At 61.0% G+C, this 12,766-nt stretch overlaps 1 protein-coding gene across 9 annotated transcripts in view; it reads right to left on the bottom strand.

The window, feature by feature from the left end:
- The window catches only part of ESPN (espin), a 32,567-nt gene extending 20,109 nt beyond the window's left edge, over positions 1-12,458 (bottom strand). For all 9 annotated transcript variants that reach the window (XM_003127530.5, XM_084962676.1, XM_021095255.2 and 6 more), the window contains exons 1-2: positions 11,973-12,458; positions 8,637-8,830 (exon numbers count right to left, since the gene is read on the bottom strand). In XM_003127530.5, the coding sequence (XP_003127578.2) occupies positions 8,637-8,830; positions 11,973-12,266 (488 nt within the window). In that variant the 5' untranslated portion in view covers positions 12,267-12,458. The remainder of the gene's footprint in view (positions 1-8,636; positions 8,831-11,972) is intronic.
- Between the last annotated feature and the right edge of the window lie 308 nt (positions 12,459-12,766).

The raw sequence follows: 12,766 nt of genomic DNA, 5'->3' as shown, positions 1-12,766 counted from the left end.
CTAGCCTGGGAACCTCCATATGTCGTGGGGGCAGCCCTAAAAAAAAAAAAAAAATTCTGTTGAATATCCTGGTGGTGGTTGTTGTCACTCTGGCAGCGCTACAGGTCAGTGCCATCTACCAAGACAGGACTTAGGTCCTATTGTCATTCCCATTTTGCAGAGGGACAACTGAGGCTCCGGCTGTGACTTGCCAAAAGTCACACAGCTGGTAAGTAGTATCTGCACACACATCTGTCTGTGATGCAGGGCCAGGCACGCAGCAGGGACGAGGGGAGCGAAGGGGGAGAGCAGGGCTGTTCCCCTCCTTCACTCCCTCAGGCCTCCCTGGGGCTCAGCTTGCAGCTGTCACTGCCTCTCATCCCTGCTCCCCAGCTCCCACAGACAGGTCCTACCTGGGGAACCAGCCCCATGACGTGGAGTGCTGCTGGGAAATCGGGAAGCTGGCCTGGGGGCAGGCTGACCCTCAGTTTTCTGATTTCGCAGTGGGTGTGGACACCAAGGTGCAGTTACCAGACGTGAGCACTAGGTGGAGCCATAATCTAGGCCCAGACCCCGGAGCTCCCAGCTGGCGTGGGGACGCGGAGTGGGAGCTGCGACCCTCTGGGAGGGATCAACGCTCTGCGCCCCAGGAAGTGCAATTTTTCATGCGACTTCATATCCTCCCACCCATCTGCCTCCCCCACATAGAGGCTCAGGACATCCATCACACGCTCCACTCCCATCATCCATGCCCTTCCTGCCTTATCCAGTTGCCAGCCAAGAGTCCATTCATGTGGGCATTAAGCCACCTACTCCTCCATCTGCCCACTCCCCCACCCTCTTATCCCCCACCTGTGTCTTAGCCCCTCCCTCTCATGCTCCTCAAACCCTCCCGGCTGATTCCTCCCCGTCCCTAAAACCCCATCCCTGTCCTCTTCCCTGATTCCTGACCTCTGGCTGCCTGCAGCCCCCACCAGGCACCCAGTTCCAGCCTCCTCCATCCTCCTGGCAGGGGAAACCCCCTCCTCAGACACAGCTGTCATTTGTTGGGGCTGGCACCGAGCCTGGGACCGTGCCTGGCTGCCCGCTTTTACCCCACCTGTGTGAGTAGTGGTGGGGAGTGGTGTCACTAGCTGGTGTTGCAGACAGACACCCACCCACAGGCCTCACCTCGGGAACACACTGGCTCTGGGCCACCAGCCTCCACGCCCCAGTGCCCGCGTCACCCCCCCACACACATTCACATGCTGGTGCATCAGCAACAGCCTATTTAATATTGCATGACCGACACTCAGTGGCCTGAATTATTCACCCCGTATCCAAGGCACAGCGAGTGCTGGGGTCCTGGGGATTGGAGACTGGAGGGCCACCACCCAGGGCCCACCAGGCTCTCTCAGGGGAGGCCTGAGGCAATGTGCAGGGCTCAGGGCACCCAAACTGGAGCCCAGTTCTCCCAGTCCACCCTGCTTGGCTGGTATCCACACCCACAGGTGCCCAGCTAGCCTGAGAAGGTCTCAGGAGGTCTGAGAAGCTGGCACAGAGCAGGCCCTGAGCAGGAGGGGGCAGTCGGCCCATAGCCTCCTGCTGGGCCACTGGCTGACACCCCCAGCTGAAGTCCTAGGTTCAGAGAAAGCACACAGTCACCCAATCTGGAGCCATAGCATCCAGCCTGGAAGAACCCAGAACGCCTGGCAGATAGATAAATGCGCTGGGGTGGGCAAGGGGGTCCCGGCCTCGGAGGCAAGAAAGGGCCCTTGGGTGCTCACTGGGGAGAACTGTAAAAATACGGATGCGTATGAGGAGTAAAATAAATAATCAGGATGGAGAGAGAAATGAATTTACAGGGCAGTAGTGACAAGGATACTGATGAGAGAGACGGCACCCTCCACTGAACAGTCTCCCAGCCACAGCTGGGGATGAGCACAGCCCCATGTTCTCCAGCTCGTCCTCCCAGTGACCTTATGGACAAGGTGGCAGCATCCCAACATCCTTCCCCTTTGATAGATGAGGAGCCGGGAGCACCGAGGGCTTAGGATCACTTGGGAGACAGGACCTGGGGTGAGAAGGACCTGGGGTAGGAACACCTCACAAGCTGTGTCTTGCCTCTCGTCTATGTTCAGAGCCATTGATGAAGGGAGGCTAGTAACTGTCCCTGAGACCCGCCTGGAGAGCCCTCAGCAAGGCCTGTGCCATCGCTGTATTTGTGTGTGTGTGTGTGTGTGTGTGTGTGTGTGTGTGTGTGCTTTTTAGGGCCGCACCAGTGGTATATGGAAGTTCCCAGGCCAGGGGTTGAATCAGAGCCACAGTTGCCAGCCTACACCACAGCCACAGCAATGCCGGATCCTTAACCCACTGAGCAAGGCCAGAGATCGAACCCGCATCCTCAGGGATATTAGTTGGATTCATTTCTGCTGCACCATGCCGAGAACGCCTTCTTCTTCTTCTTTTTTTTTTTTTTTCAAACAGAACTTTCTTTTTTTTTGCTTTTTAGGGCTGCACTGGTGGCAAATGGAAGTTCCCAGGCTAGGGGTCCTATCAGAGGTGTAGCTGCTGGCCTACGCCACAGCCACAGCAACGCAGGATCTGAGCCGCCTCTGTGACTTACACCACAGCTCATGGCAACGCCAGATCCTTAACCCATTGAGCAAGGCCAGGGATCGAACCCACAACCTCATGATTACTAGTCAGATTCGTTTCCTCTGCGCCACAATGGGAACTCTCATCGCTGTTTTTTTTGGATCGCTCTTCCCTGTGTCGGGCTGGGTGCGCTGCTGCCCTGGGGTGTCCAGCCGGCCCCGCACCAGCAAGGGCCAGGCCAGGCAGCATTTGCCGTGGAGAGTTGTGGCTTAGAGGAGAGGGGCGGGGTCCCGGGGGACCTCTGGCCTGAAGACCCTGCCTGGATCCAGCACATCAAGTTCTGGCCAAAGAGACACCATGGGTGGATGGGTCGGTCCCAGGCCCTGCCCTCTGCCCTGGCCTCTGCCCAGCGCTCCGACTCTGCAGCCCACTGCACAGGGCCCCAGGCATGTTCTTCAACCTCCTGAGCCTCAGTTTCTACAGATGCTCATCACAACTGTCCAGCTTCTCTGTGCCTTTTCTGAGAGATGGAAGAAGCAGCTTGAAACATTGCAAGTTTCAGAGTTCCCGTTGTGGCTCAGTGCGTTAAGAACCTGACTGGTATCCATGAGGACACGGGTTCGCTCCCTGGCCTCAGTTAATGGGTTAAGGATTGGGGGTTTCCGTGGGCTGTGGTGTAGGTTGCAGACGTGGCTTGGATCCTGAGTTGCTGTGGCTATGGTGTAGGCTGGTAGCTACAGCTCTGATTAGACCTCTGGCCTGGGAACCTTCACATGCTGCAGGTGCGGCCCTAGAAAAGGCAAAAAGACCAAAAAAACAAAAGAAAAAGAAAAAAAAAAAACAAAAAAAGACAATGCGGAAGGGTCACCTTGGGTGACACAAAAGAAACACAGAAGGCTTGTGAGGGGTTGTAGGAAATCTCTGTCCGAGGTTGGTGCCAGTCTAATGCTACAGCTGCCACAAGAACAAGGAGTGCTGCCCGCGGAGGCGGGTTCAGGTCCAAGAACATTTCTCCCCCACCCCCCACCTCCGCAGACTACCAATAATTTCTGCCCCCAGGAGGTCTGGAGGGGTTAGACCCGGTTGTGGGCTAAGGCCGCTCGGAACTGAGACTCTCCGGGCCTTTGGCGGTTCTCTCTTACCCTCCACCCACCCCTCCTGGCTTATCTGAAATGATCCCAAGTTAGGCCTGGCCTGGGGGAAGAAATGCAGCCCTGATCTGAGGAAGATTCTAGAACATTCTGCTTTACATCTATTCCAGCAGCCAAGCCTGGAGTATTTCCAGAAGAAACTACGCTTGTCTGCAGTTCTCCCAGGCTTCCGGGCCCTTCTGACCCTCGAGGAAGCCAAGCGTGGCCCCTTTCAGGCCTCTGCCCATTCCAGTTCCACCTGCAATTCTCCCACGCCCGCTCTTGGCATGCTGGCCCTCCCCCACTTCAGCGCTCGACCCCCTCTGTGGAAAGAACTTCCTACAAACTACCCCGATTCACCTCATAGCACTTGTCACTCTGAAACTGTCCTGTCGCTTTTCTCTTTCATTTGAGGGACACGTATCACGAGGCTGCCATGTGCCAGGCTGGGGCAAAGCAGTGGAAATAGCAGATCCCTGCCCTCTCAAGCTGGGTTTCACCAGGGCTGCCCAATGCACCCTGACACACTGGCAAGAACGCCTCTGCGTGTGGCACATGCTCATGACCTGTATCCCTCTCCGCCCTGGAGCCCCCATCAAAAGTCGGCCCCACGAAGATAAGGACTCAATAACGCCCTCGTGCTGCTGGGGCTGGGCCCTTGGGGCACATCCGGATGCTGGCTGTAGAGGGATTAACATGGGAGGAGCCCTTGATGCCTCCTCGCACTTGGCCTCTGCTGGTCTGGTTGCCAGACATGCAGCGCTGTCCAAGGTCACGTGCAGTGTGCAGCACAGAGGCCAGGCAGGTGGAGCAGCGCAGGTGATGAGGGAAGCAGTGGGAGGTGACGTGTGGGGGACCAAAGTCAGGAGGACCTCTGGGGCGCCATAAGGAAGTGGCCTTGCCTGTTCACGAGCGAGGAGCCTCACGATCTCAACCGTGGGCATGGCTGGCCAGGGAGAGGGCAGGGGCCAGGGCAGAGAGGCCAGGTGGGGCCACAGTGGCATGACAGGCTCAGACCAGGAGCTGCTGGTGGAGGTGAAGGCTGTCCCCATCGAGGGGGCTTCTCCTGATTCCATCTGGAGCCCCCCATTTTTTTCTTTTTAGGCCCACATCTACAGCACATGGAACTTCCTGGGCTAGAGGTCAAATTGGAGCTGCGGTTGCCAGCCTATGCCACAGCCATGGCATCTTGGGATCTGAGCTGCATCTGCAACCTATACTGCAGTGGGAGACAGGGCCAGAGAGGGGCATAGTTTGGCTAAGGCCACAGAGGGAGCTGGGGGGACTGAGGCTGGTCCTTCGGCCTCTTGGAGACACTACTTCTGTATCTGCAGCACCACGAGGCAGGGACATCAGTCCGGTCGGTGCACCCACGTAACCCTGGCCCTTGGAAGACAGCCTGGCCCAGAGGAGAGGCTCAGTAAACATTCATTGGATGAGCCCATCTGTAAAATGGGCTGATTGTAGAGCTACTGCTGAGGGCAAGGCTCACTACTGCCTGGCATCAGCTCCCCTTGTAGGCACTCGGTGGGTGGGAGCTGGTTGGAGAGCTTATCCTGACTGCTGGACAGTTTCCGATCTTTGCCCCAAGGCAGGGGGCCCCAGCGACGAAGGCCCCTGCAGGGAGCTGCCATTGATAATCTTGGGCCAACTGGATTTCCAGCTCCGTGTGGGGCTGGGGGGGAAGGAAAGGCCTGGAGCCCTGTCCCGACTCTCCCCAGCCTTGATGCTCAGGCCTAAGGGTCGCAGCTGAGTCCAGGGATTCCCTCTGGCTACTCCAGGGCCCAGGGGGTGCGGGAAGGACATGGTCAAGATAGAACAAGCATAAGATGGTTCCTGGGCCCCAGGACCCTGCAGGCCAGGTGATCAGGAGCTCCGAGGGCAACCTGCTTCTCGCCCCTTCTGAGCTCCAGATGGGGATGTGGCCCTGGCCTGCCGCCCTCCTACCCAAGGCGTGACACAGCCAAGCTCCTGCCAGCATTTCCACCCCCCCCCAGCTGAAGAACTCTTTTTCCCCAGGGGGTTCAGAGGGAGGGTCCCGAGGAGAGCAGCCCCTGAAGTCACTGTGGCAGTTCCTCTGCAACTGGAGGAGTGGCGGGTGGGTACAGGCTGTTCCTGCACGTTCTTGTTTTTATTTTTTTATTTTTTGCTTTTTGGGGCCACACCTGCAGCATATGGAGGTTCCCAGGCTAGGGGTCGAATCAGAGCTACAGCTGCCGGCCTCCACCACAGCCACAGCAGCAACTCAGGATCCAAGCCGCGTCTGTGACCTACACCACAGCTCACAGCAACACAGGACCCTTAACCCATTGAGTGAGGCCAGGGATTGAACCCTCAACCTCACATTTCCTAGATAGATTCGTTTCTGTGGCACCACAACGAGCACTCCATGTTCCTGCAGCTTCGAATCCTTTCTAACACCCCGAAGTGCACCCCAGCATTAACGGGGCCCTCCCCCAGGCCGCCAGCCTTCCTCTCCTCTGCTGCTTGTCGCTCCTGCCGCCTCCCTGGCGGGATCAGGTTTCCCACTGGTCGGAGCTCTTCCTCCCTCACCTGAGCCCTGGTGAATAATTCACAGCGTTTCACAGCAGGCTGGGGAGGCTCAAGAGAGCGGAGGCGCTGCCTCCAGAGCCAGGCTGCTTGGGTCCCCTGACTGCACCCTGCAGCCTAGGGCAGCCCGAGCCTCCACCCCTCCCCAGCTCCCAGCCCTGAGGTGTCCCCCGCCCCCCGGGCCTTGGGGAGCCGGAGTGTCTGCCTCCAAGGCAGGAAGTGGGCACTGGCCTCCAGTCCCCCAGCCAGCCGGCCCTCCTCAACTCCCAGGCCCCCTCTCCTGCCTGAGCCCAGCCTGGGAACCACACAAAGGACCTCCTTATCAGCCAGGTCACACATCCTCGCTGCGGGATCGGAGCCCCAGTCCCCTGTCAGCTTCTCTGAGATTCATCAGCCTGGGCCATCTGGCCACAGAGTCAGCACCAGGGCCCAATTATGGCCAGCACCACAGCATGGATTAGGAGGGAGTGGGGTCCCCCGGGGCCTGGGCCCCCAAGGGTGTCCCCAGCCCATCCCACGGCTTCCGAAGGCTGGAATCCGAGCCCACGGAGGCTCATCCAGGACCCAGACTTCTTGGTGAGGGGGGCTCAGAAGCCAGCCTGGGGCCTCACACCCCACCCCAGTACTTCTAGGGGTAGGCTCAGAGCCCCTCAGTTCACACCACTGGAGCTAACCTGCTGTTGCCATCAGCCTGACTTCCCAGGGCCCATTACATACGATGGGGGAGGCTGGCGGGTGCAAGCGGATGACCACGGCCTGTCTCATCTCTCTTAGGACCTTGTGTTAAATGGAGTGGGGGGAAGGCACAGGTGCAGCTCCGCAGCCCCAACCTGGGGAGTCCACCTCGGGCGTCTGGGACCAGGCCCCTGCTGATGGCTGCAGGCCTGGGAGCCTGCATTGAAGGTGTCTGGGGCCCTCCTCCTCGAAATCCCACTGATCTTTTTTTCCTTTTAGGGCCACACCGCGGCTTATGGAGGTTCCCAGGCTAGGGGTCGAATTGGAGCCGCAGATGCCGGCCTGTGCCACAGCCACAGCAACGCGGGATCTGAGCTGCATCTGCGACCCACACCACAGCGCATGGCAACACTGGATCCTTAACCCACTGAGCAAGGCCAGGGATCAAACCTGCATCCTCATGGACACTAGTCAAGTTCATAACCGACTGAGTCACAGAGGGAACTCTGAAATCCCACCGATTTTGATGTGACCAGACCCAGCCTGTCCAAAAGCAGAGAATTCGTGCCCAAGTGGTGGCCAGTGGCCTCTGGCAGAGAGGGCTGTGAGGAGACCCCAGGCCCGCCGGTGTACCTGCTGCTCTCCCATGAACCAACCAGCGAACCCCTTGCTTAGGAAGAACCAGCCAGCTCAACCCGCCAGCCTGGGCCCAGCCTGGGTCTCTGGGCTGCTCTACATCTGCATCAGAGTGACTGTACCCAAGAGGCTCCAGGGACATGCTGGTCTCCTGCCTGCTCCCTGGTGGCCCGTGGCTGGGCAGGTGCCCTCAGGAGCGAAGCCAGCGGTGAGCAGACCCTCTCACCTGTGACCACTCTCCTCCTGAGGCTGGGTCCTCTGTCACCCCTAATTTCCCAGGTACCCACACGAACTGACAAAGGTCACCAGTCAGAGCCCCCGTGTGTCAGGTCCCTGGGGGCCACTGGTGTCCCACTCCCTCAGTCAGGTTCTGGGTGGCTTTCCCCCAGGACCCCTTCCACCCTCCAGGTGCACCTAAGACCTGGCTCCCTCCGTCCCCCAGGATTCCCCCATTCCCATGCTCTGCATTGAACCCCACTCTTTGGCACACACCCACTCTACCCTGGGGAGCACCCAGCCTATTGCTCAGCTGCTTTCTCAGACCAGCCCCTGGCTGAGGGCCCTGGAGGTGGGAATGACCAGCTGGTCACAGGAGATGACAAGCTGCTCTCTGACAGGCCAGGGGGTGGCGCGGAGGTAGGGGGCAGTCTGGGCAGTTGGCCCCTCTCCCTTCACTGCTTGATGACTGACTAGGGGTCTAGGAGATGCCCCAGTCTCTCTACCCCACTGCCTATTTAGAACCCTCTTGCCAATGAGCACAGGCCAGAGCTAGAGAGCCACCTGCTGCAGGCCCGGAAGTGTCCCGGACGGAGGAAGGGATCTTGGCCTCTGTGCCCAGCCTCTCAAGTGCAGCTGCATGTACTTGGAGAGCGTCTGCTCATAGGGCCCTGGGGCGAGTGGCTGCGGGCAGCTGGCCAGGAGGGGGGATATTTTGGCTTGGATAGGAGCTGTCTCAGCCAGGCCCCTGGCCACTGGGATGGCCCAGAAGCAGGAACTCCCCTGGAATGTGGGAGGAGCATGGCCAGGTTCAGGCATCCCCAGAAATCTGTCCCCCCAAGTGTCCCCCTCTCCCTCGAGGAGTGTCCTTACTCAGGATGGTGCCTGAGGAGCAGCCTCAGGGAGGGGAAGTCTCCTTTGGCGGCAGCATAGTGAACAGGCAGGGCGCCTGTGTCTGTGGCCGCGGTGGGGTCCCCACCGCCGTTACGCAGAAGCCAGTTCACCACTTCAGGGTGGCCGAAGCGGGCAGCCAGATGCAGGACTGTGGCACCGGAATTGTCTTTGTCCTGTGGGAGGAGAGCCCTTCGTCCTAAAGCCTGGCCCCGCCCCTGTCCCTGCATCCCACCTGCCACGGGGGCGGTTCTGTCCCCGAGCACCTCACGGGCCCTCTTTGAACCTCAGTCCCTGGGGACACCACCACGCCATCCATGCTGGGCTTTCGAGGCCTGCAGGTCACAACTGTGAAGTGTCTGTACACAGCAGGATTTCAGGACGTCCTACCTTGTCATGGTCCCGTAGGAGCACCTGTCACCCAGGTGTTCAGGTAACACCTAAGGGAGTCACTGGGCCAGGAAAGGTGGGCTCTTGGGGCCGCACCAGGCTGCAGTCAGGGTTGTGGAGGGCACCTCCTGAGTCCAACGTTCCCCCCCCCACCAGGTGTCATGGGGAAAGAGGTCTCAGATTGATGTACCCCCACAGCCCAACCTCAGTGCAGAGAACGCCCCCAGCCAGGCAGACTCCCTGCTCCCAGCCCCCAGGGAACAGGCTGTGTCCCTGGAGGAGGAAGCCTCTGGCGACTGGTGGGCAGGGCCCCAGGCAGTTTGCCAGCGGAGGTAGGTATGGGCTAGAGGCAGCTTGGGCAAAAGACCCCTCTCCCAGGCTGCCCAGAGGGGGCAGGCCGATGGTTTGGGCCCTGAACTGCTGAAGGGGCCATCCAGGCACCCAGATGTGTGTGTCTCTTCTAGAAAGGGTCTGGCATGGATGCTGCTTATGTGACCTGCAGGCCAGAGGACAGTCACCGAGAGCCCAGAGGTCTGGACTCTGAGGTGGGGAGTTTGGGAGTGTGGGCACTGGTCCTAGAACAGAATGAGCTCCCAGCACTGAGGGCATGGGATGACGGAGAGGTGGGCAGGGAGCTGGGCAGGGGGGCAGGGCAGCAGTGAGAGGCAGCGGGTTTACTAGGAAGCCCCTTGGCCCCGTGGGAACAGGTGTGGGCCAGGCATCTCCAGCTTAAGGAAGATGAATCTCAGCAGCAGAACATCCGAGGCTCCTCCGAGAAGTGTAAAAGGTGGAGTTCCCTGGTGGCGCAGGGGGTGGAGAATCTGGCATTGTCACTGCTATGGCCCGGGTCCGACACTTGGCCTGAGAAATTCTGCATGCCATGGGCGCCCCCCTCAAAACAAAGAATGCAGAAAGAAAAGAGGGAACAGAGGAAATGGGCCTGGGGGCTCGACAGGGAAGCCATGGTGGGGCTCTGGGGTGAGGGGCAAACAAATGGGCCAGACCCGAGGCAGGGAGGTGGGGGAGGGAGAGCAAACAGCCCATAGGAAGCCGAGGACACCGCTGAGAGGCCTCTGTGTGTGCCACGCTCAGGGAAGAGGATTGGTTCAGTCTGTCCTCTTGAGCGCAGGGGACAAGGCTGGCTAGAGGTGACCCAGACTGGACCAGCTCCTGAGAAAGGCCCTCGATTCCCTCTGGCCTCGGGGACTGGGTCTGAGGCTCCAGGGGGTCCTGATGGCTCTGGGCTTCTGGGCGAGGGTGGCAGTAAGGAAAGGACCACAGGCCTATGGCCTGTCCCCAGGGCTCCAACAGCTACGTGGGTCCCCCCGGAGCCTCACGTGCTGTAGCCCACACCTTAAAGCTGCTTATCTCTCTGGGCTGAGCAGGGCCCCAGATCCAGGTCATCCTCCCCGACACACATACTTCCGCCCCCAGCACCCAGGCCCCAAGGCTAGAGGGCGGGAGACCTGATAAGCTGGGCACAGGGCCACCTGCTCCTTCTCCTCCTCTACAGGGGCTGGGAGGGCTTCCAGCCAAGGATCGACACTGGGATCTGGGAGGCACACTGCCTCCCAGAAGAGTGGGCATGGACCACGTGCCAGGAACTCCTGATAACAGAGCTTGCCAGGAGATAAGGGCCGTCTCCCAGGAAGGGTGGGATGGGGGGCTTTGCCTGAGACCAAAGGTGGGGGATGGACCTGGCCACCCTTCTGGTATAGCCACCCGGCCCCTGCCTCCTCTCCATCCATATCCAGTTAACGGTGGTCTTACTCGGTGGAAAATCAGCTCTGGTTCCTCCCTTCACTGGCTTTTCCCCTGCAACCAGAGCATCGCGCAGATTCCTGACCAGCCTACAGGACCCTCGAGGACCTGGCCCTGCTGGCTTCTCCCTCCCTCTCTGGCTCCAAAGATGCTCGCTCCCCTGCCGTCCCTGCCACGGGACAAGACTGTGTCCCCCTCAAGGCTTTGTCCTTCTTGCTCCACGTGTGTGGAACTCTCTGACTGTCCCCTGGTCACTTCTTTCCCATCAGCCAAGACTCTCTTCGAAGGTCATTCCTCACGGATGCCCTCCCTGGCCACCTTGTCCAGGCAGTTCCCGGGGGCAAACAGTGCCTGATGGTACCTGGTTTACTTTCCAGCCCGAGGTTTTGCTGTCCGTTGCCCTGATGGACTGGCAGTGGCAAGAGAGGAGCACACCTGAATCCCCAGGGCCAAGGACCTGCTGGACACTCTCTTTGCAGCAGGATTGAGCAGGAGAGCTACCTATCAGGGCCTGAGCTGCCTCCTTCTCCAGCTCAGGAGAGGCAGGCTGGCTGATCCCAGCCGCAGGGAGGCAGGGAGGGGGGCACTGAGTGAGACCAGGTGGGGTCTCGGGGCAGAAAGACTGAGGCTGGGCTGAAGGAGCTGGGAGGCGGGAAGCTGCTGAGGTCCTGAGTCAGCTCAGGTCCTGGGAGGCACCCCCCTTCCCAAGCCCCGACTCCACCCCCACTGCTGGCCATGAGGAAACGTGCAACTGAGCCTGGGATGAAGCCAAGGGTTTGTGCTCCTCCCCTTTCCAGACCTGATCCTGGAGGACGGGGGCTTCGGATTCTGCTGCCCAAGGCCCTGGTACCCCTCCCACTCTCCAGGGCTGCCTGGCTCCGTGTGTTCCCCCAGCCCCAGCTTAAATACTATCCCAGCTGAGCCCCATTCTATTCTGGTTTCCTATCACCCAGGTGCTCTTCTAGGCGGCGGCCAGGCTTGCCAGAGCAGCTGCCCGGTTCTCAACCCGGGGAGCCCACCCTGTCCCAGGTCCTCTGGTGGGAGTCCGAGGGAGGCTCAGCGGGAGGTTCCCGGCCCACTCATCCCTGAGCCCCGCGGGCCCCTGGCCAGAACTCCCTGCTGGGGCGGAGGGGGCCTCCCGGGCGCCCAGGAAGCGGCCGGACTCACCTGCACTCCGCAGCCGCCCTGTGAGAGCAGCCACTGCAGGCAGGCGAGGTGGCCGGTGGCGGCGGCGTCGTGGGCCGGCGTGGCGCCGTTGCGCGCGCGGGCCGCGGCCGGCAGGGCCGCCTCTTCCACCAGGAAACGCAGGCAGTGCAGTTTGCCGGCGCGGGCCGCGTGGTGCACCGGCAGCGCGTCCAGCGGGTCGCGCAGCGAGGGCCCCAGCAGGCGGGCGGCGTGCAGGGACCGCAGCACGTCCAGGTCGCCCTGCCGCGCCGCCTGCAGCGCCTGCTCCAGGGCCATGGTGCCGCCCGCGGCGCCGCGACCCGCGCTCAGCGCGTTCCCCGGGGCGCCATGCCCCTGCCCTCGGGCCCCGGGAGAGCCCGCGGCGCGGCCGTCGGGGGTCTGCCGGTCGGGAGGCGGAGCGGCTGCCGGCCCGGCCTCTGCCCCGCGCTGCCTCGCCCGCTCCGCTCCGCCTCCGCCGCGCTCTGGGCCCGGGGCCCGCAGCGGCGACCCGCTTAAGCCTCGGGCCCGCCCCCCGCCCCGCCCCCGCCCCGCCCCGCGTCGCCCGAGTCCCTCTCCCGCCTCCGCCGCAGAGGCCGTGCGCCCAGGGACTTCTCTCCTAACTTCCCTCCCGTCCACAAGGAGACCACGGAGGGTGGCCAGACTGGGTTCGAATTCAAGAGCCCTCCGGGCGCTGTCGGGCAGAGCCTCCCGACGAATTCATTCATCAACCCAGGGCCAGCTCCAGGCGCTGGGGACACGAGCCAGCATCAATGACCACAATTCCAGGGAGGGATCAG

This window comes from Sus scrofa, chromosome 6 (assembly GCF_054392235.1).
Source record: "Sus scrofa isolate SSC_HxYL_T2T_F1_AM1 chromosome 6, Sscrofa_HxYL_maternal_Yorkshire_Landrace_v2.0, whole genome shotgun sequence".
Taxonomy (NCBI): domain Eukaryota; kingdom Metazoa; phylum Chordata; class Mammalia; order Artiodactyla; family Suidae; genus Sus; species Sus scrofa.
The sequence above is the reverse complement of the archived record's forward strand: the minus strand, read 5'-3'. Positions and strand labels throughout refer to the sequence as shown.